General features: G+C 42.0%; 1 protein-coding gene across 1 annotated transcript; it reads left to right on the top strand.

The window, feature by feature from the left end:
* On the top strand, positions 1–22842 carry LOC140148726 (ubiquitin-conjugating enzyme E2 N). Its single transcript, XM_072170774.1, has 5 exons — positions 1–149; positions 14707–14808; positions 15816–15960; positions 16544–16684; positions 18306–22842. Exons 1-5 carry the CDS (start codon positions 120–122, stop codon positions 18338–18340), a joined length of 453 nt encoding a protein of 150 aa, XP_072026875.1. The 5' UTR covers positions 1–119; the 3' UTR covers positions 18341–22842.
* Positions 22843–24039: the final 1197 nt, after the last annotated feature.

Genomic DNA, 24039 nt, shown 5'->3' with positions numbered 1-24039 from the left:
ATCTGTGTAATAATTCTACCAAGCCACTGTAGACTGCGAACGAATTGCTGCAAGAATCAACCAATTTCGTCGTGTATTTTAGGCCTCGGTAGCGATATTTTCGCGAAATATTTATAATAATGAGTAACCTACCAAGGAGAATTCTCAAGGTAATTATGTATGATATTAAATATTGAATGTAATTATGCGAACATAGGTGTAATATTTGTCTTTTAGTGGAAGAACAACGGGTGTGAAGGTGTGGTGTAAAATTGTGCACCATTTTCATCACATTCACAGTCACACACATAGAACATTATTGACTCGCATCACAATACATGACAAACAATACAATACACTGCTGCATGGTGGTGTAGCATGGTAAATGCAGAATACCATTTCTGACAATCCCAAAAGCTTTTTTGAAAATACCCTAATGACGTGTATTTGATGCGCACATCTTACTGCGTGCTGCGCAATCAATGAATGAGTGACAAGTCAATGTTCGCACTCAACTCTATTCATGAATTTTTTAATATTTGTTTTGTAAGACATGAAACTATTGAAAGGTCCCTGGGAAAGATCATGATGTGCGATTTACAGTGTGAATGCTCGTAACCTCGCATCGGTGACCTTGACAGAATATAAAAATTGCAAGCCAAAACAATGCATATAGGTAACCTAGTCCTAGCCTAGGCAAACCTTAGTTAACACATTTACTATAGCCAAAATATTAAATTCTCGATCATGAGAGCCAACTTGGGTACGCACAGTTATTTGCGCCGAGCGTACTACACAAATACCGGCGCTTACGGCGCAAACACAGCTTTTGAGAATTGACCAATCACACGGTCGTTGCTAGGCAAGGACAGGTCAAGCTTCGGTCATGCAGGTCGCGCGATCGTGTTATTCTATGAAAAGTACGCTGACGCAGAAGGTACATCCTCTCATGATCGAGAAATTGCTATTTTGGCTATAGTCAGCGAATTCGCCGAGACCGGGGCCCCAACACAATGCATAGGCCCTATTTACATAGAAATTTGAATTTTTTTCGAGAATAGGTCGGTGAAGGAAACCTACAAAAATATGTTTTCTATACTTCACTTGACCCAAATATATGATTTTTTATGGTGATAATCAAGTCGCACATGGAATTTTAGAGGGATTTTGATAGCAGTTCCATTAAAAAAAGCTGCTGTCGCCATGAGACTAAGATCTAGAAACACCCCGAAATGCCGTTTTGGGAATTTTGCTAGCTGAATCTTTTTGATGAAAGTCAATCTTTGACAAGATGTAACTTTGCTACGGAAAGTGCTATGAAAAAAAAGGTTTTCAGTTTTGGCTTAGTTTACTCAAGGGCTTTAATTTGATATATAAAATGATGCAATTTGATGGCAAATTTGAATTCACCTAGTATACCTACATGTTATAGCCAAAATAACAAATTCTCGATCATGAGAGGATGTACTTTCTGCGTCAGCGTACTTTTCATAGAATAACACGATCGCGCGACCTGCATGACCGAACCTTGACCTTGCCTAGCAACGACCGTGTGATTGGTCAATTCTCAAAAGCTGTGTTTGCGCCGTAAGCGCCGGACTTTGCCCAGGGTCTTTGCGTAGTACGTAGGTAACCTAGGCAAACCTTAGTTAACACATTTACTAGTCAGCGAATTCGCCGCGACCGGGGCCCCAACACAATGCATATTTACATAGAAATTTGAATTTTTTTTTCGAGAATAGGTGGGTGAAGGAAACCTACATATATTTCTATACTTCACTTGACCCATATATATATATGATTTTTTATGGTGATAATCAAGTCGCATACATGGAATTTTAGAGGATTTTGATAGCAGTTCCATTAAAAAAAGCTGCCATCGCCATGAGACTAAGATCTAGAAACACCCCGAAATGCCGTTTTGGGGAATTTTGCTAGCTGAATCTTTTTGATGAAAGTCAATCTTTGACAAGATGTAACTTTGCTACGGAAAGTGCTATGAAAAAAGGTTTTCAGTTTTGGCTTAGTTTACTCAAGGGCTTTAATTTGATATATAAAACGATGCAATTTGATGGCAAATTTGAATTCACCTAGCATACCTATAGTACGCTCGGTGCAAATAACTGTGCGTACCCAAGTAGGCTCTCATGATCGAGAATTTATTATTTTGGCTATAGTGGCAGTGCCTGGCATGTGTTCCAAATTCAATCGAGTTAAGATTTCAACTTACATTGACCGGAAAGTGGCTGTTTTTCACCACAATTTGGTTAAAAACAGTTGATCAGGTCTTTTGTCTAACTCTGTTTGTAAACAGACCAGGTTGACAAATAGGAAAGTATGGGTTGTATACCCACTAATAGTAATACGCATAATTATTTGCTTAAGTTAAAGGGCATTTCGTGATCCACAGCATCATCCCCCCACTTTTCTCAAAAAAAGTTGAGATTTTTATATCACTGGATACCTCTGGCTATATAGAGGTTATCCACTTCACTCATGTGTCACTTCTAACAATAGGCACTGGTTCCCGAAGTATTCCTCATTAATTGAATGCACGACCCCCGGCACGACCTCGGAGTTACCTGCATGACTTTGGCGGGCTATTTTGAAACAGTGATGGTTACACATGCAGGGACTTCTTTTGAAAGTCCTAAACAAGGTATAGCAGTCGTTGATAGGATATGCAGCTTATAGAACACGGATAACCTCTAATTTATATAATGTTTATATGTACAAAACATTTCTTGCAGATTAATTCGTTTAGCAAAGATATCGTGGTATTTGAATTTCGTTCTGGTATACCAGAACGAAATTACAACACATCGTCTATGTCTATGGAGCCGTGGGAGCAGCGTAAATGCACATAATCATGCATAACTCGCAAACGCAAAATCGGAATCCACTGAAATTTTGGGAATAATCTGTTTTTGTGGATATCTACTGAAAAATGTCATAAAAAGAGGATGCTAGGATCACAAAATACTCCTTTTTAATAGTTTTGAAATAAATGATTCCAAATATGGAAAAAAAGATGTTTGCTTCGCCGTGTCTAGTACACCGTGTACGGCAAGCAAGTGATATTTTCATTTGTAAACCTGAAATTCTTGCAGACTGCGGTATAAAACAGTTCTACCCCTGTAACAAAAATTACTAACATTAAGCTCATTTATAACCTGTGAGTTGATATCGAAAAGATAATGCTTTCTAAGTTAAACCATTTTATTACCAGCAATTTTAAAATGAGTATTTTCAGGGTGTGTTACGTATTTCTTGACATGCGCTGTGCCGACAGTGAAAGTTGCATGGTGTGACCTCCCTACTATTATAATAGGCGTATATCTAAATTCAATTGCAATTTAGCCTTTGCATCTAAGGTAAACAAAACTATGGCACACCCACCAGTGTGCATTTTCGACACTACTATTATTAACTGGAAAATTGAGCCTTTAAAATAATAATATCAAAAATGTGCACTGATTACTGAAAATGAAATTAAAGACTCAGTACACCGGTCGATCTTACCGTTTCCGATGTTGATTAAGATACTTCTTGCATCGATCCCGAGATGCGGAAAAAACCAATAGTCATTTTGTCCCACATAAATGAATAAATAACAAAAACCCCCCGATCCCCCGAGTGGACTCACCCAATCGGTGACGTCACACGATAATCATCCCTTATCCTCCTTGGTTTCTAGATGAGATAGACGTGTGGATTTTTCTTTACCAACGCTAAGTATCATTACGAACCAAAGGATTGAGATATACAGTTTGTTTGTTACACCTGAGGTAAAAACCAACCAGTATAGTACGCTAGGGAGATAGTTTTGACGACATTTTTCGACTAGAAAAGTGACAAAAGCGATCCAAAACTTAGCTTGTATGAGTGTTTCCGTTCAGATCACGGGACACACGTTTTCAAATGGCCGCCCTTAGGACGCCATTTTATTTTTGTTCTCACGTAAAACAACTATAGCAGACTAGTAAGTTACAATAGATGTTTGTACAGTACTGTGTATACATTAGGGCGGGTCATAAATAGGGAAGGTTTTTATTTCAAATCGGCCATGGCCAAAAGGTGTTCCACTTGACCCCACTTGAACAAATATGCACTTTAAAAAATAATTCAAGTGGGTCTTCAGACCCCACCACCACCCTTATTCCCTATATACTGAAATATGCACATTTTGTCAGATATTCAAAGAACAGATACATATTGAGAGGACATATTGCTTCAAAACGTACATTTTATCCACCCAGAAGCACTTTTCAAACACAAATTAATCATCTACTATAGAAAATAGTCTATAAACAATACTTTTCTCTGAATTTCATAACACTTTGTATGCTAAGATGTCCAATATTCACCAATATCGCATAAATATTACACATACAAAACTGGGTAACTTCTCATAACATAGCCATGACAAAATTAGGTTGATGTATTATTACCGGACTTGCTTAAAAAGGAATTAAAGGGGCATTTCGTGATCCACAGCCTCATCCCCCAAATAAAAAAAAAAAAGTTGAGATTTTTATATCGCTGGAAACCTCTGGCTACATAATGTTTATGTACAAAATATCTCTTGCAGATTAATTTGTTTAGCTAAGATATCGTGAAATTTGAATTTCGTTCTGGTGCACCAGAACGAAATTACAACGCATTGTCTATGGAGCAGTGTAATACGCATAATCATGCATAACTCATAAACGCAAAAAATCGGAATCAACTGAAATTTTGGGAATAGGCTTTTTCGTGGATATCTACTGAAAAATGTCATAAAAGAGGATGCTAGAATCACGAAATACTCCTTTAAATGAATCTGTAGCTGTTTATATGTGACCCATCATGACAAAACCATCATATGTCGCCGCTTTTGAAGTTACATCCCAATAACAATTACATTAAAAAGGGAATTTTGACGGAAAATTTTATATTTTCATGGACAAAAAATGTAGCAAATATGACAAATGATATTCCACTCATATCAGCGGTTTACCGGTTTCCTTCAGGAAATCAAAGATCTTTTCAACCATTTTTGTGTATATTTACTGGACCTTATAAATCATCCTTGTACATGTATATTTACAACACGTTTCAACACGTTTAATGTCACCAGTGATGCAAATTATTGTCACCTGACACTACACTTGAAAATCTTTCTTTGATTCAAATACTGGCATTAAGGCACATGATCGGCAGATTTTACGAATATAACGATCCTTGCCGTCTGCCCATATACTTGCCACTGGCTTCAGACACCAACTTTATCGCTCTTTCCACTGATTGTGTGTGGCATGGATATTTGGATACATTTATTGGGACATTTACTATATCTTTAACCTGCTCATCAGTTAGGTGCTTTGTCACAGGTGGCTCAGTGACAGGCTCTTTAGCATAAATCTATCATTTTGCTGTAAGCCAATGCTCAAACTTGATCTGAGAGACTTTGAAAAAGCGTACAGTCTCACCTGTTGGGTAGTCTTCGTCAGAAGCGTGTCTCTTTCTGCTTCATCATCACTATATCCCTCTACTTCTACATTGGCAAGCTTGTCTTGTACATCTTCACCTGTGCCGCCAAAATGCTCTGCAACATTGACCACGTGTTTCCGTGCAGCTAACAGCCTCTTCTCGAATGATTGGAGTGATGTCAGCTGTCATTGCAAGGAGGAGGTTTTCTGGGTGAGCAGAAAGGAATTTCTTTGCATTGCCCGCTTGGCTATGTTCTTCTCAGTGACTGTCAAGTGTCAAAAAGTTTTATCATCTGGAAGAGGTTTCTGGGTGCATCTGTGATAGAAGGATTGCTTTTGATTGTGAACCCCATAGGGGCGTGGAATTTGCCAACAATGATTTTGCCAATCTTGTCAGTCCAAAAGAAGGCTCAGATGTTCTGATATATACAAGAACAAGTTTTGTATGGCTGTGATCTCAGGTAACTGGCTAGAAGATCTACTCAATGAACCAGGTGGTCTCAATCATTCACGTTGGCTAACAACTGCAGAACGAATTCTATGCTTGTATATCAGAACACCTGGGCCTTCTGTTGGACTGACAGGATTGGCAAATATTGTTGTCAAATTCTACACCCCTATGTGGTTCACAATCAAAAGCAATCCTTCTATCACAAAAGCACCTAGAAACTTTTTCCACATGATAAAACTTTTGCAACATTTGACAACCACTGAGAAGAACATAGCCAAGAGGGCAATGCAAAGAAATGCCTTTTCTGCTCATTCAGAGCTTGTCAATGTAGAAGTAGAGGGATATAGTGATGATGAAGCAGATGGAGACACGTTTCCTAGACTACCCAACAGATGAGACTGTATGCTTTTTCAAAGTCCCTCAGATCAAGGTTTCAGCATCGACTTACAGCAAAATGATAGATTGGCGCAAAGAGCCACTGAGCCACCTCTGACAAAGCACCTAACTGATGAGCAGGTTTAAGATATAGTAAATGTCCCAATAAATGTACCCAAATATCCATGCCACACACAATCAGTGGAAAGAGCGATAAAGTTGGTGTCTGAAGCCAGTGGCAAGGTATATGGGCAGAAGGCAAGGGATGGTTACATTCACAAATCTGCCGATCACGTGCCTTAAAATGCCAGTATTTGAATCAAAGAAAGACTTTCAAGTGTAGTGTCAGGTAAACAGTAAACCGCTAATAGGCCTATGAGTGGAATATCATTTGTCATACATGTATTTGCTAAATTTTTTGTCCATGAAAATGTAAAATTTTCCCGTCAAAATTCCTTTTTTTTTTACTGTAATGTTTATTGGATGTATCTTCAAAAGTGACGACATATGACGGGTTTTGTCATGATGGGTCACATATAAACAGCTACTGATTCATTTAATTCCTTTTTAAGCAAGTCCGGTAATAATACATCAACCTAATTTTGTCATGGCTATGTTATTAGAAGTTACCCACTTTTGTATGTGTAATATTTATGCGATATTGGTGAATATTGGACATCTTAGTATACAAAGTGTTATGAAATTCAGAGAAAAGTATTGTTTATAGACTATTTTCTATAGTAGATGATTAATTTGTGTTTGAAAAGTGCTTCTGGGTGGATAAAATGTACGTTTTGAAGCAACATGTCCTCTCATTATGTATCTGTTCTTTGAATATCGGACAAAATGTGCATATTTCAGTATATAGGGAATAAGGGTGGTGGTGGTGGGTCTGAAGACCCACTTGAATTATTTTTTAAAGTGCATATTTGTTCAAGTGGGGTCAAGTGGAACACCTTTTGGCCATGGCCGATTTGAAATAAAAACCTTCCCTATTTATGACCCGCGCTAGTATACATGTATGGTGAGTGATTATCGCTATGTTTATGGTGTGCTCTATCGTTATATCTTTCAGTACGCTGCGTCTGATGACGAGTTACTGCTAAGAGTTCGGTGGGTTTCGAAGGACCAGCCTGACAAATCTATACCAAAAGGTTTTCAGTTTTTCATCCCTTTGTACATATATTTTTATATCATACCACTACATCAGCGACAGCCACTGTGCGTGTGGGTCTGTTTATTGGGCTTGAGCTTGTGTTCGGGGGTAGTGCTGTACGCTCCCGATTACTACAATGTCCAGGCCTTGTCAATCATGCCCTTCCCTTGTGGCAGAGTGGGACCCGCATCCACTCTGCTACACCCACAGGGATTGCTCTAAATCAAATAAGTGTGCTTCCTTTTGCATAGGCTTATCGGACATCCACTTCGAGGATTTAGAAAGTAGCGCTCGTTTGGGTCTTCGACACAGACAGAAGACGAAGACTAAGAAACAGAAGCCTACAGGTAAGATTGATATGGTAGGTACTAGCGCGGCCGGCAAGGGCCACGCTAAGGTAACCTCTGGGGCTCCGGTCCCCGGCAAGCAGGCGGACCCTCCGGGACTGCTAGCGAGCCCGAAGGCCTAGCAGCCAGCGAAAGCACTGACTTAACGTCTAAGCTAGTAGCAGGCAGCAGGGCGGTACTTGCCCTAACAGGCGAGTACCAGTCTACCAGTGAGATCTCTAGCGAGTTTCTTGCAGGTGGACACCCGTCTATTGCTGGCGAACGAGCGGGTCTAGCACCCGCGAAGTAGCCGGCGACGGACAGTATGCCAAGGGTACCCGGCTTGCCTGGGTTGAATCCTAGCATACAGCGTGCAAACGGACCTCCGGGCTTGCCTCGGCCGGTCTGTAGCACGCAGCGTGCCAGTGGAACCCCGGGCTTGCCTGGGTTGATCCACGGCACGCAGCACGCCTTTCGTTCCCCGCAAGGGTCGAATGAAAACGTGCATGGGTTTAGCAGAGACGATACCGGGCTAACGCTTGGTGTAGTCTTAGCAGAACCAACTGGGGTTGTCACACGGCAGCGTTCCATGGCGGGACCGCCGAGTGATGCCCTGGGCCTTGGAATGGCTGCCGGCTGTCCTCCGGGACTGGCTAGCGGCTATACCGGGTTGGGCTCGCAGTCTCTCACGGGACAGCGACCCAAGTGCAAGCGGTGGCAGCTACCGAGACGAGCTACGGCTCGACTTCAGTGGTAGCCACTATGCACGCGCCCATAGCTGCCGTGAGTGGTCCGCCACACACAGCGACCTTTGGGCGAGGCTCAAGAGGTTAGGGTAGGTAGTTTGAACAGCCTGGCTGATCAACAACCCACTTATGTCCTCGAGAGCCAGCAGAGCGTGGGTGATCCATTACAGTCAATGGGTCAATTACCCTCTTATGATCGATCACTATCTATTCAGCGGAGCATGGCTCCATTGATTGATACTGCCTATTCAGGTAGCGAGGTGACTGATCGAGGGTATACACGCTCAGCTACCCGTGATACTAGGCAAGCTCCTTTTAGCCAAGGGACAGCCAGTATAGCGGGGTACCCATACACACGGCTTGATCCTCTAGCGGGGAACGCTGTGAGGCATGGGTACAGTGGTACGCAGCCGGAGCCCTACCGGGCACCTACGCTACAACCACGCAGGTACCGCAGTACTGCGTCCTGGTTACCACAGTCTCTGTGGCAACAGGGGGAGGCGGTACTGGTACTGCCGTTCCATGGGGTTTCCCTGGTGGCGGATCCTTTCAGGGTCAGCTACCGACAGGGTATGCCCGTGGTATCCGCCGCAGGGTGGTTTCTTCCACGGTCTAGCACCGTGGCAAGTGCCGCCTAGCGCTGGGCAAGCAGTACCACCAGTTGTTACCCAGCCTGGGCGGCGAGTGGCTAACCCTGATACAGCTCAGGGTAGGCCGCACGCGCTGCTATAGCTAGGCGACAGCAGCGAGAGCGTCACGGATCCCGGGTGCTATAGCTAGCATCTCGGGGTCTAGCGGGAGTACTCCCTCTTCTGCTGGTGTTCAGTTGGCTAGCCACACGGTGGCGACACCTCCCTGTCCACCTTCAGATGCCCGTCGTCAGATCTCTTCCTCATCAGAGAGTGAGTCAGAGTCTGAAGGCGAGGGAAAGGAGTCGGAAGATGAAACCAGTAGCGACTCACAGTCTGATGAGGCTGTGCAGCTAGCTTCAGGTATCCTTCCCCGCTTCCCGTGAGGAACTCGCTAGCAATGGTCTGCCTGCGGACACCGCTGAGGTGATGAGCCGTGTGGCCCAAGGTTTGGGCCTGACTTTCTCTCAGGAGGAGTCCGTTCAGGAGGACCAGGGCATCTTTTCAGTAGGATGCCCAGCTAGCGCGTCCACACAAGGGTCGCCCGCACTTGCATTCCCGGCGGACCTCAAGGGTAGGTTTCGTAGGGCTGTCAGGCTCGCTGGAGCTTCGACGCCGCGTGCTTGCACGCTTCCACTGCGTGTTTCGCAGGAGGACTACGAAACCTACCTCAGGGTCCCTGACATGGATCCAGACGTTGCCAAGCGCCCGCCGCTAGCGGCCAAGGCGCTGGTCGTTCTCCCCAGTGGGAGGAGGAGCTAAAGCTCATCGATAAGCGAGCACGCCGCTTATCAGAGTCTCTAGCGTCGCTACCACGCTTGCCGAGCACCTCGGTAGGAAGGTAGCGAACGGCCACGGGGCAACGTCGGAACTCTTCCGCGAGGTTAATCTGTTAGCGGTGCTAACAGCTAACCTCAACGAGAGTTCTATGGGCCTAGCCCATAGGATGTCATCTCGCCGCCGGAGAATGCCTGTCTGTCCCTCCAGTCAACTTACGGCTCCGACTTTGCTGAAGCAATGAAGAAGTCAGACTCCGTGGGACAGGGGCTACTCTTTGGACAGGCCTTTTATGCGCTACGGTGGAGGACCGGGCAAAGAAGGCCACCAATGAGAGCACTCTGAAGAAGTCAGAGGCTGCCCTGACCAAGGGAAGGGCAGTAAAGCGAAGAAGAAGCACAAGAAGAAGAAGTCTTCTAAGCGTTCTTCAGCGCCAGCTCCGGCTTCAGCAGGGCGCCAGCACCACAGACTACACCCGAGCCGAGGCTACTCCAGCACCTCCCAAAAAATCTGGGAAGCGCAAGAGTAGTGCTGGATCAGATGGCAAGCCCCTTAGAAGAGCCGTTCTTCTAAGGGTGGCAAACCAGATCGGTCCTGAGGGCACGGCGGTCGACAGTCCATGCCGGCAGGTTTTGGACTTCCACAGGGATTCCCCTGTGGGCGGCCGCTGTGCATTACATTACCCAGAGATGGCATGCCATCTCACCGGGCGCCTGGGTATTGTCAGTGGTCAGTGGGGGTTACAGGCTGGAATTTACCAGCCACCCCTCGTGCGCCTGCACGATTCAGAGGTCCACGGTAGTGCCGCCAGACGGCCCCAGCGTCGGGCACTACTGTCAGAGGTCACTCAGCTTCTCACGAAGCAAGCGATTGTCCCGGTCTACCCCCTTTCACCAAGGGTTTTGGAGCACTTTTTTCTGGCTCCAAAGAAGACCGGCGACTTGAGGCCCATTCTGAACCTCAAGCCGTTGAACGAGTTCATCAGGCCCAAGAGGTTCAGAATGGAGACTCTCGCCGGTGCTAGCCTGCCCCATCAAGGGTATGTGGGCGGCATCGCTAGATCTCTCGGACGCATATCTGCATGTTCGATCGCACCTCAAGATCAGAGGTTTCTACGCTTCAAGGTACAGGGTCAAACTTACCAGTTTCGATGCCTGCCATTCGGCTTGTCCACCTCCCCAGAGTGTTTACACTCCTGGTCAGGCGGTGGCAGCGTACCTGAAGCGCAGGGGAGTCAACATGTGTTGCTACCTGGCCGACTGGTTCATTTACGGACGCACCCCACTGGAGACACAGTGTCTCGTGGAGTTAGTAGTCCGTGCGGTGCGGGACCTGGGATTTCTGATCAACGTCAAGAAATCCAATTTGGTCCCGACGCAGACACCACTATTCTTAGGGGCCCAGATCAACCTCAAGGAGGGGATCGCGGCGCCCTCACCCGAGAGGGTGACGAACATGGCGAGGTGTGCCCGACTCTTGGCCGAGTCAGAGGGGCACCCGCTGTGGCATGGATGAAGGTTTTGGGCCTTATGGCCAGTATGGTAGACCTCGCACCGCACTGCCGCTTTCACATGAGGCCTATACAACTACACCTTCTAGCCTTTTACAGGCCCAGTCGTCACCCAATATCCCTCGCGTTCGATGTCGGAGATCGCGAGAGGAACTCTGGTGGTGGACCCATCAGCCCAATTTGACTCAAGGTGTCAGGGTCCCTCCACCAGCGGTGCGTCACGTAGTGACGACCGGCGCGTCAAAAGCTGGGCTGGGGGCCACATCCACGGGACTCAGTCTCGGGCCTATGGTCGGCCATGGAGACGGAGTTCCATATCAACCTTCTCGAGCTTTGGGCAGTGGAGAGAACTCTCCAGCACTTCGAGAAGGTGATCGTGGATCTCATATCGTTGTCCAAGCGGACAACACAACCGTGTGGCCTACCTCAACAGACAAGGGGGCACCAGGTCACCACGGTTGTGCCTGCACGCACTACGCCTGATAGGGTGGTGCAAGGCCAGGCAGATTACGTTGAGAGCGATGCACATAGCGGGAGTCACCACCATCCTCGCGGACGATCTGTCACGAGGAAAGGTGTCGGGACCTACAGAATGGTCCCTTGCTCCGCAGGTCGCCCAGACGATCTTCGAGGTGATGTACCACCCCTCGATAGATTTGTTCGCATCTCATCGAAATCATCAGCTGCCGGTGTACTGCTTGACGGTCGCAGTCCCACAGGCATTCTCCGTGGACGCTCTGTCCGTAGACTGGGAGGAATGACTGCTTACGCTTTCCCCGATCTCACTGCTCGCAAGGGTGGTGACCAAGATCGGGAGGGAGGATTGCAACGTCATTCTGATACCACCGTTCTCGCCGAAACACCTGTGGTTTCGACCGATGGTGGATCTACTAGCGGCACAGCCGCGAGTACTCCCCGAGTTACCAGATCTACTACGGATGCCCGGAGGAGAGGTACCAAGTCTACCACTAGAGCACCTGCAGTTAGCTGCATGGCCCTTATCAGGGAACGTGCGACGGAGGGAGGCTTTTCATCAGAAGCTGCTTCTCTCATCGCCAGGGGTAGCCGAGAGTCTACCGTCCGTACGGATAGTCGGCGTCTGGCGCCCTACTACGCAGGGTGCGATGAGAGAAATACCTCTCCCACTAGAGCCCCTGTGCCTCTAGTGGCAGATTTTCTGACAGAAAAGTTCAGGTCAGGACTTCAGCAGGCAACGATAGCCAACTACAAGTCAGCCATTCTCTCGATTCATCGGGATTTGAAGACGGTCGACTATCAATTCAGATGGGTCCCTAAGTCTTCTTCTCGACGGTATGTTCAACGAGCGCCCGCCGAAAGGAAGGTGGTCCTCCATGGGACCTCAACACAGTCTTGGAGTATATTAAGGGTCCCCTTTGAGCCCCTGTCAAAAGCGACCCCAAATACGCCACTCTTAAGGCGGCCTTTCTTCTGGCGTTGGCTTGGACGGCGCTGCTCAGAGTTGCACGCAGTCTCAAGTCAGCCTCCGTATTTACTAACAACGGAGCGACGCTGTTTCTTCGCCTCGGATTTCCTTGCAAAAATGAGCGAAGTACATTCCGACACTCGCCCTCTTCCTACCCAGTATTGGGCAGGGTTCAATCAATAGCCAAGACAGGTTGTGGTGCCCGGTGAGGGCGCTACAGCACTACCTTGGCGAACACAAACCTTAAGAGGGGCTCATGACCGCTTATTTATCACCCACGCAGAACCGCACGGTCCAGCCGCTAAACAGACTCTGGCACGGTGGCTGGTCCAGGTGTTGGTGGACTCGGGCGGCAAAAGACGCCGCCCCAAGGCCCACTCAACCAGATCTATCTCATCTTCGTGGGCCTACCATAGGGGGTCCCCATTGAAGAGATTTGTCAGGCTGTGTCCTGGAAGAACCCGTCGTCCTTTTCCACGGTTTACTACAAAAGCGTAAACCAACGACCAGGCGATAAGTTCACCAGGGCTGTTCTGGGGAGATAACATGGTGGTTGGGTATCAGGTGTTTTATGGACAATCAGAATTCCAACATGGTAAGAACCAGTGTTTCTATTCTTAACCACTGCACTTTCAGTTCAGGGTTTTGTCTGTTCACGTAGTCTTTCTGTTTCCGGCCGTGAGGGGGGGGGGAAATAGTTTGACCTCGCGATTACCATGCTACCCACTCTCCCGATCCTTATCAGATGCTGGCCAATCTTGTACCTCCATCCGTCGGTTACTTGCTAGATCGATCTTTCAGATGTTGATGCAAGAAGTATCTTAATCAACATCGGAAGCGGTAAGATCGACGGTGTACTGAGTCTAGTCCCAAACAAAATGTTTGGTAGACTCATAACCGGTGCGATCTTACCTTTCGATGTTGATTATCCCGACCCCGGCCGCCCCTACAAGTTTGGCCGAGTAGGGGCTGCCCAAGTCGGATAAGGGATGATTATCGTGTGTGACGTCACCGATTGGGTGAGTCCACTCGGGGATCGGGGTTTTTGTTATTTATTCATTTATGTGGACAAAATGACTATTGGTTTTTCCGCATCTCGGGATCGATGCAAGAAGTATCTTAATCAACATCGGAAAGGTAAGATCGCACCGGTTATGAGTCTACCAAACATTTTTGTTTGGGACTAATTATAATGCTATTTCATAGTGGGGAGAGTGACGTATACATAAAAATGCTTTCCAACAACCACCTGTAAATGCCTCTAAAGGTCAATTTTAAGTTTATTCTGACTCCAAAATCGTATTCTATTTTTTGCGGTCGCCATATTAACTACATTTTGTAGAGTAAACAAACCTGGACACTTTGAAAAATGTGCAGTACACTAAATATTATCAGTATCACTATCAGATTGTGTTTGGGACATTTTTATATGCAATTGCATACATTATGTAAGCTAAATGTAAAAAATGAGCGCACACTCAAAAGTGCCCTGAGTGGTTATTGGAAAGAATATGGTAATATGGGGCAAGAAAAATATTGGGGAGGGGACAAATGCCCCTCTGTCTACAAGCATGCCTCTAAACAAGGGTTTTTTGGCAAAAGGCAGACACCCTCCACAAAACATTACAATAGGTTGATCTTATAATACTGTATTACCTGTTCATCAATAATATAGTTGCTCAAACTCTACATAATGTTTTAGTGGAGGGTGTCTTTCGCCCAAAAATAGCCCCTCGTTTAGAGGCGTATGCTTGTAGATGGAATTCTACGGTATGTGGTCAACTTTATATCTTGCTGTTCCATTTTTAATCCCTATTTAACTTTAAATTTTGTACATTTCAGGAGACACAGCGTCTCATGCAAGAGCCAGTACAAGGCATTAAAGCTATGCCAGATAGCGATAATGCAAGATATTTCCATGTTCAAGTAGCTGGTCCAAAAGATGTAAGTATAAGTTATGTTACAAAGGAGATCTCCTGTAATTTGTTTTTAACCCTAACATTTAACAAGGAACATGCTTTTTTGCTATCGGAAGGCAGAGAAGGAACAAAAAACGAGAGAAGATTTCACTTGGCACCCCTGGGAATTGACCCTGGGACACCTCGGGTGCCACGCACACGATCACCGACCTCATGCCACAGGGGAGTCGCTTGCCCGGCCAGCAACTTGGTGCCCATAAATGACTTGGAGTGATTGCGCAATGGCATCACATGGAATGCATGCATGCGCAGTGGTTTTCCTTGAAAGATTTTGTAAGATTTTTAGGTGTTAGGGTTAAGAGTTTTTTGTGTGTAGACTTTCCCCCCTTTTTCTCTCCCTTTTTTCTCTTACTCTTTTTTTTCTCTTCATCATCACTCTCCTCAATCTCCTCTTTGTCTCTCTTTACATCTTCTCTATGTTTCTATTTTCTTTTCCTTGTCCCAAATCATGGGGGCAGACATTCACCTGTAATGGGCAGTTACCTCCTCCTGTAATGTGGTCCCTGTTCAGGGGGAATTCTGAACTTGCAAATTCCCTACTTCAAGGGTATGTAAGAAAAAGACATTTTTTAAAAAGAGCCTTCGATCCATTGAAATATATTTGAAGTTGTGAAAGAATTAATATCTCTTGAAAATTAGGGTATGGATAAAATAAGCTTTTATTAAAAATATAGGTACAATTACCGAATAGGGTGCAACTTGCTAGACTTGAGTCCAGTCCTCATTTACGGAGTTTAGGGTTTAGGGTTGGGGTAGGGCAGTCTGGTAATAAGACTAGTACTAGTAAAGTTGCACCCTATTCATTAAACACTCCAAAATGTATAACCCTGAATTTATTAGTAATAGTAGTATTATTACATGTTTATAACTTTATCAAATTATCTTTTGTGTTTTATTTACTACAGTCGATGTATAACCTTGGATATAACTTTATACAAATGTATGATTATCTTTGTGTTTTATTTACTACAGTCACCATTTGAAGGGGGTACATTTAAATTGGAACTTTTCTTACCTGAAGAATACCCAATGGCAGCACCAAAAGTTCGGTTTATGACAAAAATCTATCATCCAAACATAGATAAACTTGGCCGAATATGCTTGGATATCCTTAAAGGTGAGTATTATTTATATACAGGGTAGTCTTTCATAAATGAATTATCTTTAAAAAAAATTGAGCACAACAGTATGACATAAACCACAGGTTTTCTGGGTACAGGTATTCCCATGACAATGGCTCTGGCATATGACTTACATGCATACTATTTCATCATCCTTTTGATGTAAGAGATTACTTCATATCATTGAGGTGAGCACTAGCTGATCTAACCTTCACATAAACACACACTTTGATAACAAAGTCAGACACCAGGGGCATTTCATTGTACAGTCACCAATTATTTTTCCTATGATACAATGTATATTACCGTAATCAACCTAACCCCTTCAGTAATAAACTCAAGTGATAAAAGTATAAGCCATCTTCCTATGCACATTTAAATTGTATCAGATATTTAAATAAGATAATAATACTCTCACATATATTGAATATTCTGTTTAAAAGGTTATAAGACCTACAACACCCTTCATTATAAATTCCTTTTGGATTTTTCTCCAAACTAAAAAGCCAGTGTGCGTGACTTTTTAAAAAATTTATTTGTAAATAATCTTTTTTATTATTTGTAAATAATCTTTTTTAGATAAATGGAGTCCAGCTCTTCAGATCAGGACAGTATTGCTCTCAATCCAAGCATTACTTAGTGCTCCTAACCCCGATGATCCTTTAGCAAATGATGTAGCTGAACAGTGGAAGAAAAATGAAATGTTGGCTATTGAAACAGGTATGTATGTGCACTTTAATGTAACTATATATTCATTAGGCCTGGCATATTTGGGCGAATCGGGTGGGGAATCGGGTACCCGCCCAATCGGCGCCCATGACTTCACTACCCAGGTAGGAAAGTCGGCAAAGGGTTACCCGATATAGAATGGCACAACTTGAAAATTTCTTAGATTAACAAAACTGCCGATATCACTGATAAATCTGAAGTTATTTTTGACAAAAGCAACAAAATAACGGAAAGGTAACGTTAGTCTGATAATAACTTATCTTGGATTCAGTAATTGGTACGTTGACGTCAATGGTAGAGGCCCTTCCCGATCAATTATTACCACATGTTTTTTACGACAAGCTTCGTTTGCCCTCTGGTAGCGATAAAAATAAAAACAAAATGTTTTTCAAAATCAGCACAAACTTTTTCATGATAATTTGCTCCATTTGCATCGGAAATAAAACATAGACACGTGTACATGTATTATGACAAGGGAAAGTGTAATTCATATTGGTTATACTATAATATGTAAAAAGACACTAGGTGAGTAGTGCATGCAGCAGTGATAGTCCCCGGGTAAAATTATAAGTTGCGGTGGCACGTTTTGCTGAAATGTGCGACAGTCAAATTAAAAAAAAAAAAATTCATGTCATTTCGGGTACCCGAAAAAAAACCGACCGAAAAATGCGTCAGGTACTCGGGTACAAAATAACCCGAAAATGCCAGGCCTAATATTCATATAAATTAAGTTTTCTGGTAGATCACACAACCATGCTGTGAATGATGTAACTTGATCAGCCAAAGAGATTGTTTGATGTGTTTCTCCCTTTTTCTGCTGGCATATGGAATGCCCTTCCTGAACTTGTTGTTTCCAACCAGGATACGCAGAGCTATATATAAAGCGGAGGTAATGTGCTATCATGTCATAACCCATCAGCACTACCTTGTAAGAGATAACTGCTGTAATGCCTTGATTAGCCTTGACATAAAAAGTAAAAAATGTTTGCTCAGTGCCAGAAGTGTGTAAGTGCAATAGTTGCCATGTGTAGATGAGTGCAATTTACCATCAGCCTGCTACAATAATTACCCAAGTCATCAACAGCTCTAAATTTGAACCTCATTGTTCCATTGTTAAAGTAATTTCATTCATGAAGACATGAATGTGCTATTCCAGTTAAAATCCATACACTCACCTGTAGAAGATATGACCTTAATCTCTCACACAGGGAGTGTGAATTTCAAATTGAATCAGGTAACACCATTTAAATTTCACACTCCCTGTGTGGAAATTAACGTTACGTCTTCTATTGGGATATGGATTTCTACTGGAATAGCTCAAATGTTTTCCCAACAGGGCTTGAAATAAGCAGGAACAAGGGACAAATTTATTTACCCTTGCTAAAATGCAAAATGCCCCTGGTTTTGAAACAGAACTCTGTGTATTTGTAATTTTGTATAGACCAGGGGCAATATTTACACAAAAACACCTAAAATTGCTCCTGGATCTGAAATCCTTATTTCAAGCCCTGTTTCCCAAGCTGTTATACTCTCGTCAGAAGACCATCTACCGACAAAGACATTCATGTTTGTAACATTCTGGGGTGTTTTTTTTCCTCTCCTTTATTTACAGCAAAAAAATGGACCCAACTATATGCCAAGATGTGACCCCATGTTTTTTCACTTCAAGTCTTCAAGATTTTACTTCTTCATGTACCCAGTTACCATCATAAAAACAATATGGAAACTCATCTTCCAGAAACAACATCTTCATGGGAGATAGGAACATTGAAAAAACATAGGAAACGAAAAACTGAAAAAGAAAAAAATCTATAAAATTGACAAAATTAAAAAAAAAAAAAAAAAAAAGCGGGCTGATTCAAAACTACAGTCATGGTTTAAAGATATGTTAATTTTGAGGCAGCCCAGTGTGAATAGTGTAAAAAGTGTAAAACAAACGGCATTTGTAGCAATTTTGCAATTGAGCAGAATTCCTTGTTTTTATGTTTTGGAATGGAAATGACATCAGACAAGCTGCTGGCAGTGAAGTGTGTATCTATGAATGGGATGGAAACCAGGGAAATGCACACACTGGAGAGGGCTGGTTTGTTTTCTCCAGAGCTACAAGCACATCCAGTCATATTAAATCCAAGCAAGTTGAATACATGATAAGATTGATCGGCACAAAAGCGTACAAACCTCAAAGTAATAACTAGCTACATAAGTTGACTTCTCTATTATCAATCATAGAGAGCACTACAAAGGGATGAAATCAAAACTTGACAAGCGGTCGACCGCTGGTTCCGCCCAGTTGGAGCCAGTTTCTATTGTTCTAAACAATGGAATGTTGTTCTAAACAATGGAATGTCTCGCTGGTCGAGTTCTGATTTCATCGCTAAGTGATTATTAACACAATGGGTGTTAGAACTGTGCTGCACTTAGAAAGAATATATTACATGTAGCTTGAAGCTAGAGAACCATGTGTGTAAAGTGTTTAATATCAGATGGAAGGTGAACAATAATATTATGGTGTACTGCATTATTTCGCTTCATTCAAAGTTGCAGGTAATAGCTACACATTCAGAATTTGTATGATTCTGTAGCAAATATATCTTGTCTCTACAATATACACTGATGTTAGTACTGAGACACAATTCACAGTGAGTAATCTTGCCTTTGTTCACTAAGATCTTGACGCTTCAAGTTCAAGTACACCAATGTCATCTGCCATCGGATATTGAATATGTTTACAGCAAATTGCATTTCAGTGAATGTTCAGTTTTGAATTGCATTTGGGATTTTTTTCAAATATTATCTGCATTAAAAATAATATTTGATACAAACAGTTGACACTTTTGCAATTACAAATTCAGTGAAATACTCTAGCAAAAAAAATTGAGTGTAATGGATTAGGTGTATTGGATTTAATATTTATAATACTGCTAAACCAGAAAATTGAATCACATATGGAAGATAAGTTTTGGTACCTCTAGACCCGGTATCTGTCATATGGACAAGTCAATATGACATAAGTTATGGAGCTTACCTACTCTTATTCTCTCTTGTCTTGTATCAATATTAGAAATAACTTGAGTATCCTTCATAATTTAACCTGAACACTAATGCTACTCCTAAACCTACATCTTATAACTAGATCACATCCCAGATTATATGCAGCGTGCATTCAGTTAAGTTTGTACAGTTTGATTCACCTCAAGTTTTGTAGTGACGGCAATGCTTTTTCACTGTTGCGATGCAAGGGTATCGACTATCGACAAACTGCCCTTGTATGTATGGGTGTACGCTCTGCGCAATTACTTTTCACACAATTTGTTACGGCAACCAGCAAAATATGCTATGTTTCTACTGAACTGGGGGTGAACCAACGTTTAGAAGAGGAATATTACACATCAAGATGTGTAGATTACAATTATTGAAAAATGCCCAATTTGCAATGTCGTAACCACAAGACTTGTCCTCAAAGGTGTGTGAGAAAATGAGCTCGAAAGCAGTTTACAAACTTCAATCCAAAGTGTAAATACTCTTTTGTTTGTCCTGTGTTTTTTAAATAATGAAAAAAAATATATAAAAAAGGTTACAGTGTGGATGTGTACTGTACAGTTTATTTAAATACAAAAAATGATATATTCTGAGTTATAAAAGAGTTCACTTGTGTATTAGGGTTAAAACACACACAATTCATAGATATGTTTAACATGAGCCAGGTCAAAAACACGGGGAGGTAGTTGCAAAATTTAATATATTTGTATGGTATGCATCCCGAGAAACAGGTGTGAAGAGTTGTACTTTGAACATGATTGTCATTTTTTTGATGTCCAGCATATGTACCATCTCAATCATAATTGTACTAATGTAGATTTATGTTTGTTTTGTTTTGTTTTTATATATATAAATGCTTATGATTCATGTTTTATTAAAAATGGTTGAGTACCATGTCCATTCCTTCTTTACAGATATGCCACATGAAAAAATATAATCCGTCAAAAGAAAATAAATTTCCCGATTCTTCAGAATTCAGGCATGTGATGATGATCATTAATTAAGCGTATAGAAAAGGCAAAGTCTCTGCCCCTTCTACATGCATGATGACCAATGGGTCAACTGTCTTGTTGTCATGACTGTTGATCAGCCAATTAGCATGATTGTTATTCAGTTCTGCGTTCACGGTTCACATATGTTTATCGTATGGCTCGCAACTTGAACAATATGGAAATTTAGTTTAGGTACCATTTTTGGTAATTTTATAACATTTCAATGCCCATAATAAACAAACATCCAAAATAATTGTTCAGAGTATAAGACCATTAGAATGAGTCCACGCTTCAAGAACCTGCAACTCAATGCAACCATGTCGATGAAAACTTATCTCTCCATTGTTTGATTATGTTGACGGCTTGGAGCGCAAAAAAGGTTAATTGCCGATGCTGCATGGAGCATAAAAATGTCAAACTTTGTTGTGTGCTAGCAGCCTCAGCAGTTAACCTGTTTTGCTCCCAGCAGTTAATGCACATGATTTCTAGTAGCCTGATTATATTTTCATGTGGCAGAGCTAAAGCTGTAGGATTGAGAGTTCATGAGAAAATGAGTATGTTTTGCAATATTGAAAGGGTATACAGAGTGGAAGGTGCAAGTAGAGAGGAAGGTGAAAGTTATCAGTTTTGACTGATAGTGCTCTTAGTCTTTCAAGAAATATTTCTTGGATTGGGTAACAATTTTTACAGGTTGCCCCTTTCCTGGTTTAACTTGAAAACTAAATGCTTTGAGAAAGAAGTACATGTACCAGGAGGGTTGTTTATCCATGGCAATGCCCTATTGTTATTGTTAGTGAATCAAGTTGGTTGACTCATGAGCAGTGTTCCTGCTAAGATTCTATGGTGCACAATTGGCATGGGACATGCCAGAATCGGTACAAAGCCTTCAAGGAAGAAAAGGAAGAAGAGAATAGTTGTCAGTCCAATTTTACCATTTATTGAGATTTGTGGCCCAAACCTTGGAGCAAAAACCTCTTATTAATTGGTCAACAATAAAATCCTAAGGGGAACACTTGTCCTGATCATATTTAAGCATTGCACCAGTGTAGGTGTCCAATTCTGTCTCAAGACTTTATATCCAACACATAGACTCTTCTATTCCAAGTGCCGGTACTGATGTCCTTGAACAGAATTGTGTAATCCCAGGGGGAGTACATTGTACATGGGTATGGGCATTGCCTGTTTTATTGGTATAAATTGTTGACCATAGTGAATTTGACATGAAAAAATAAGATATGTTGAATAATTTTTAACACTTGCATTTAATTTAAACACATCTTATATCGAATTTCACCATTTTGTGTATTGAGTTCTGATTGAAAATTAAAACCCAGCAAAGAAAGATATTTAATCAGCAATTCACTTACATCCAAGATATCCTCCTCATGCTAAACAGAAATAGTACCTCAGTCCTTCCAAACTCAGATGGCAGCATAACCAGGCTCTTTTCATGAATACCTCTTTCGTTCTATGCTCTGCACTATAGTTTGTTCCGCTTATAATTGGTGGAAATTATTCAATTTTTTTACTGCTTACGTTAGTAAAATCCCAACTTGCGCTCACTTTTACATAACTAAGCGCAAGCCATTTTATATTAATACATGATGTTATGAGTCTCATTTTTTTACCAATTATAAGCAGGACAGCAAATTTGCTGCCAAATCTTCATGGTGGTAGCCCATCCACACATTTTGTAGGTGATAAACTCTTTACCATTCTGCACACATACAAGAATTTATATTCCTGGTTATTCCTACAGGAGTCTTGTAGGTAACATGTGGAGTACTATTGTGGCTGTGAAGGGTTTTGAGTTGGGATGGATTTGATCCATATTTCTTCTTAGCAGCATAGACTTCTTAAAACAAACTTTTTGGGAACTATTTCATTGCTCTCGTCAGATAACAACTATAACTGCTACATTGTCATGTCTAGTATAGTTCTGCACACTTTTAACACCAGTGGTGTAAGAGGGAGATTTAGTTTTTCATGGTGTTGACGGTAATATAATAGGTAGCTATGATATGAAAGTGTAGCAGTTGTAGTTATGATGACAGTAGGTACTCAGTATTAGCATGTATGCAATGCTAAGAGATGAATAAAAGATGACAAGAAAAGTAATGCATTTGTTTACTCTTATTGAAAATTCATTTAATCCAGGGGTGTGAGAGTTCCTCTTTTCAGCTGATTTCCTCGTTTTTGGTTGGCAAAATTTACACATTTTCAGCTCATATTTGGTGTTTTTATCCTGATTTTACGCTGTATTTCAGCGTTTTTTAGTAATTTTCCTCTTTTTTGGTCTGTGTCCTCTCACACCCCTGTTAATCATAGCTCATAAAAACAAATGGTTTAAAGCCATATTGTATGGGTTCCTATTTTAATTTTGTTATTTTTTACCAAAAATGCTGAAATATTAATAACTGCCGGGAATGCGTTCTGTCCATTTGAAGCTTAAATAACAAGGGAAAGTGAAAGAAACCCCACTGGCTATTTTGGTCCTTTAACATGAAGTTCTATGGCGGACAATCAATAAGTCATAATTATGACCTACAAACAATAAATTTGACTGATTCCATTTAGGTGCAAATTGGGACCCGTGTAAATATTACAAATATGCCCAAAAAAATTCAGGTTTTAAAACAATTTAATTACTTCACATTATAAGATCGTACATTCTGCCTTAAAGGGCTAAATAGAGGGGGAAATGTATGCTGCATGCACCTTGACCCGCAATAACAACAACAACAACAACATCGGCTCATGATTAAGTTTTCAAGTATTTTTATTGAAGATAAAGTTGATATGTAATTGCCCTTACACACCCACATTCAATTTGAATTACATAGCATAATGCAAACAATTTTACAAAAAATGTTTGAGAAAGCAGTTTATTTTTCATAATCACTTTGTGCATAAATGTACGTAGGTGGTTTCTACCATTATAAACCTGTTTCCAAAAGTTTCATCAGTAGTTTTGATATGAGAAGCAAATAACAGAATTCCATCTATAAGCATATGCCTCTAAATGAAGGTTTTGACGAAAGAAACTAAAGGCAATCACCTTTTACAAAAACATAATTTGGAGTTTGAGCAACAATACTACTGATACAGGCACTGAGGCAGCTGTACAAACATGTATTATTGTAAGCCCAATCTATTGCAATGTTTTGAATGCCTTTTGACCCTTTCTTTAAAAAAAAAAAAAACCCAAAAAACTCATTTACATATGCTTGTAGGTGGAATTCCATGGTATGTGTATAACAATGGTTACAATGCCCCCCCCCCATGATCGTGCATACCACCTTCGCTCACACCGCC

This window comes from Amphiura filiformis, chromosome 3, assembly GCF_039555335.1.
Source record: "Amphiura filiformis chromosome 3, Afil_fr2py, whole genome shotgun sequence".
Taxonomy (NCBI): domain Eukaryota; kingdom Metazoa; phylum Echinodermata; class Ophiuroidea; order Amphilepidida; family Amphiuridae; genus Amphiura; species Amphiura filiformis.
This window is presented reverse-complemented; position numbering and strand designations above follow the sequence as displayed.

Coding starts and splice junctions, on each gene's coding strand:
- LOC140148726 (XM_072170774.1), top strand. CDS start 120: ATGAGTAACCTACCAAGGAGAATTCTCAAG. Junction 150..14,706: donor TACCAAGGAGAATTCTCAAG/GTAATTATGTAT, acceptor TGTACATTTCAG/GAGACACAGCGTCTCATGCA. Junction 14,809..15,815: donor AAGTAGCTGGTCCAAAAGAT/GTAAGTATAAGT, acceptor TATTTACTACAG/TCACCATTTGAAGGGGGTAC.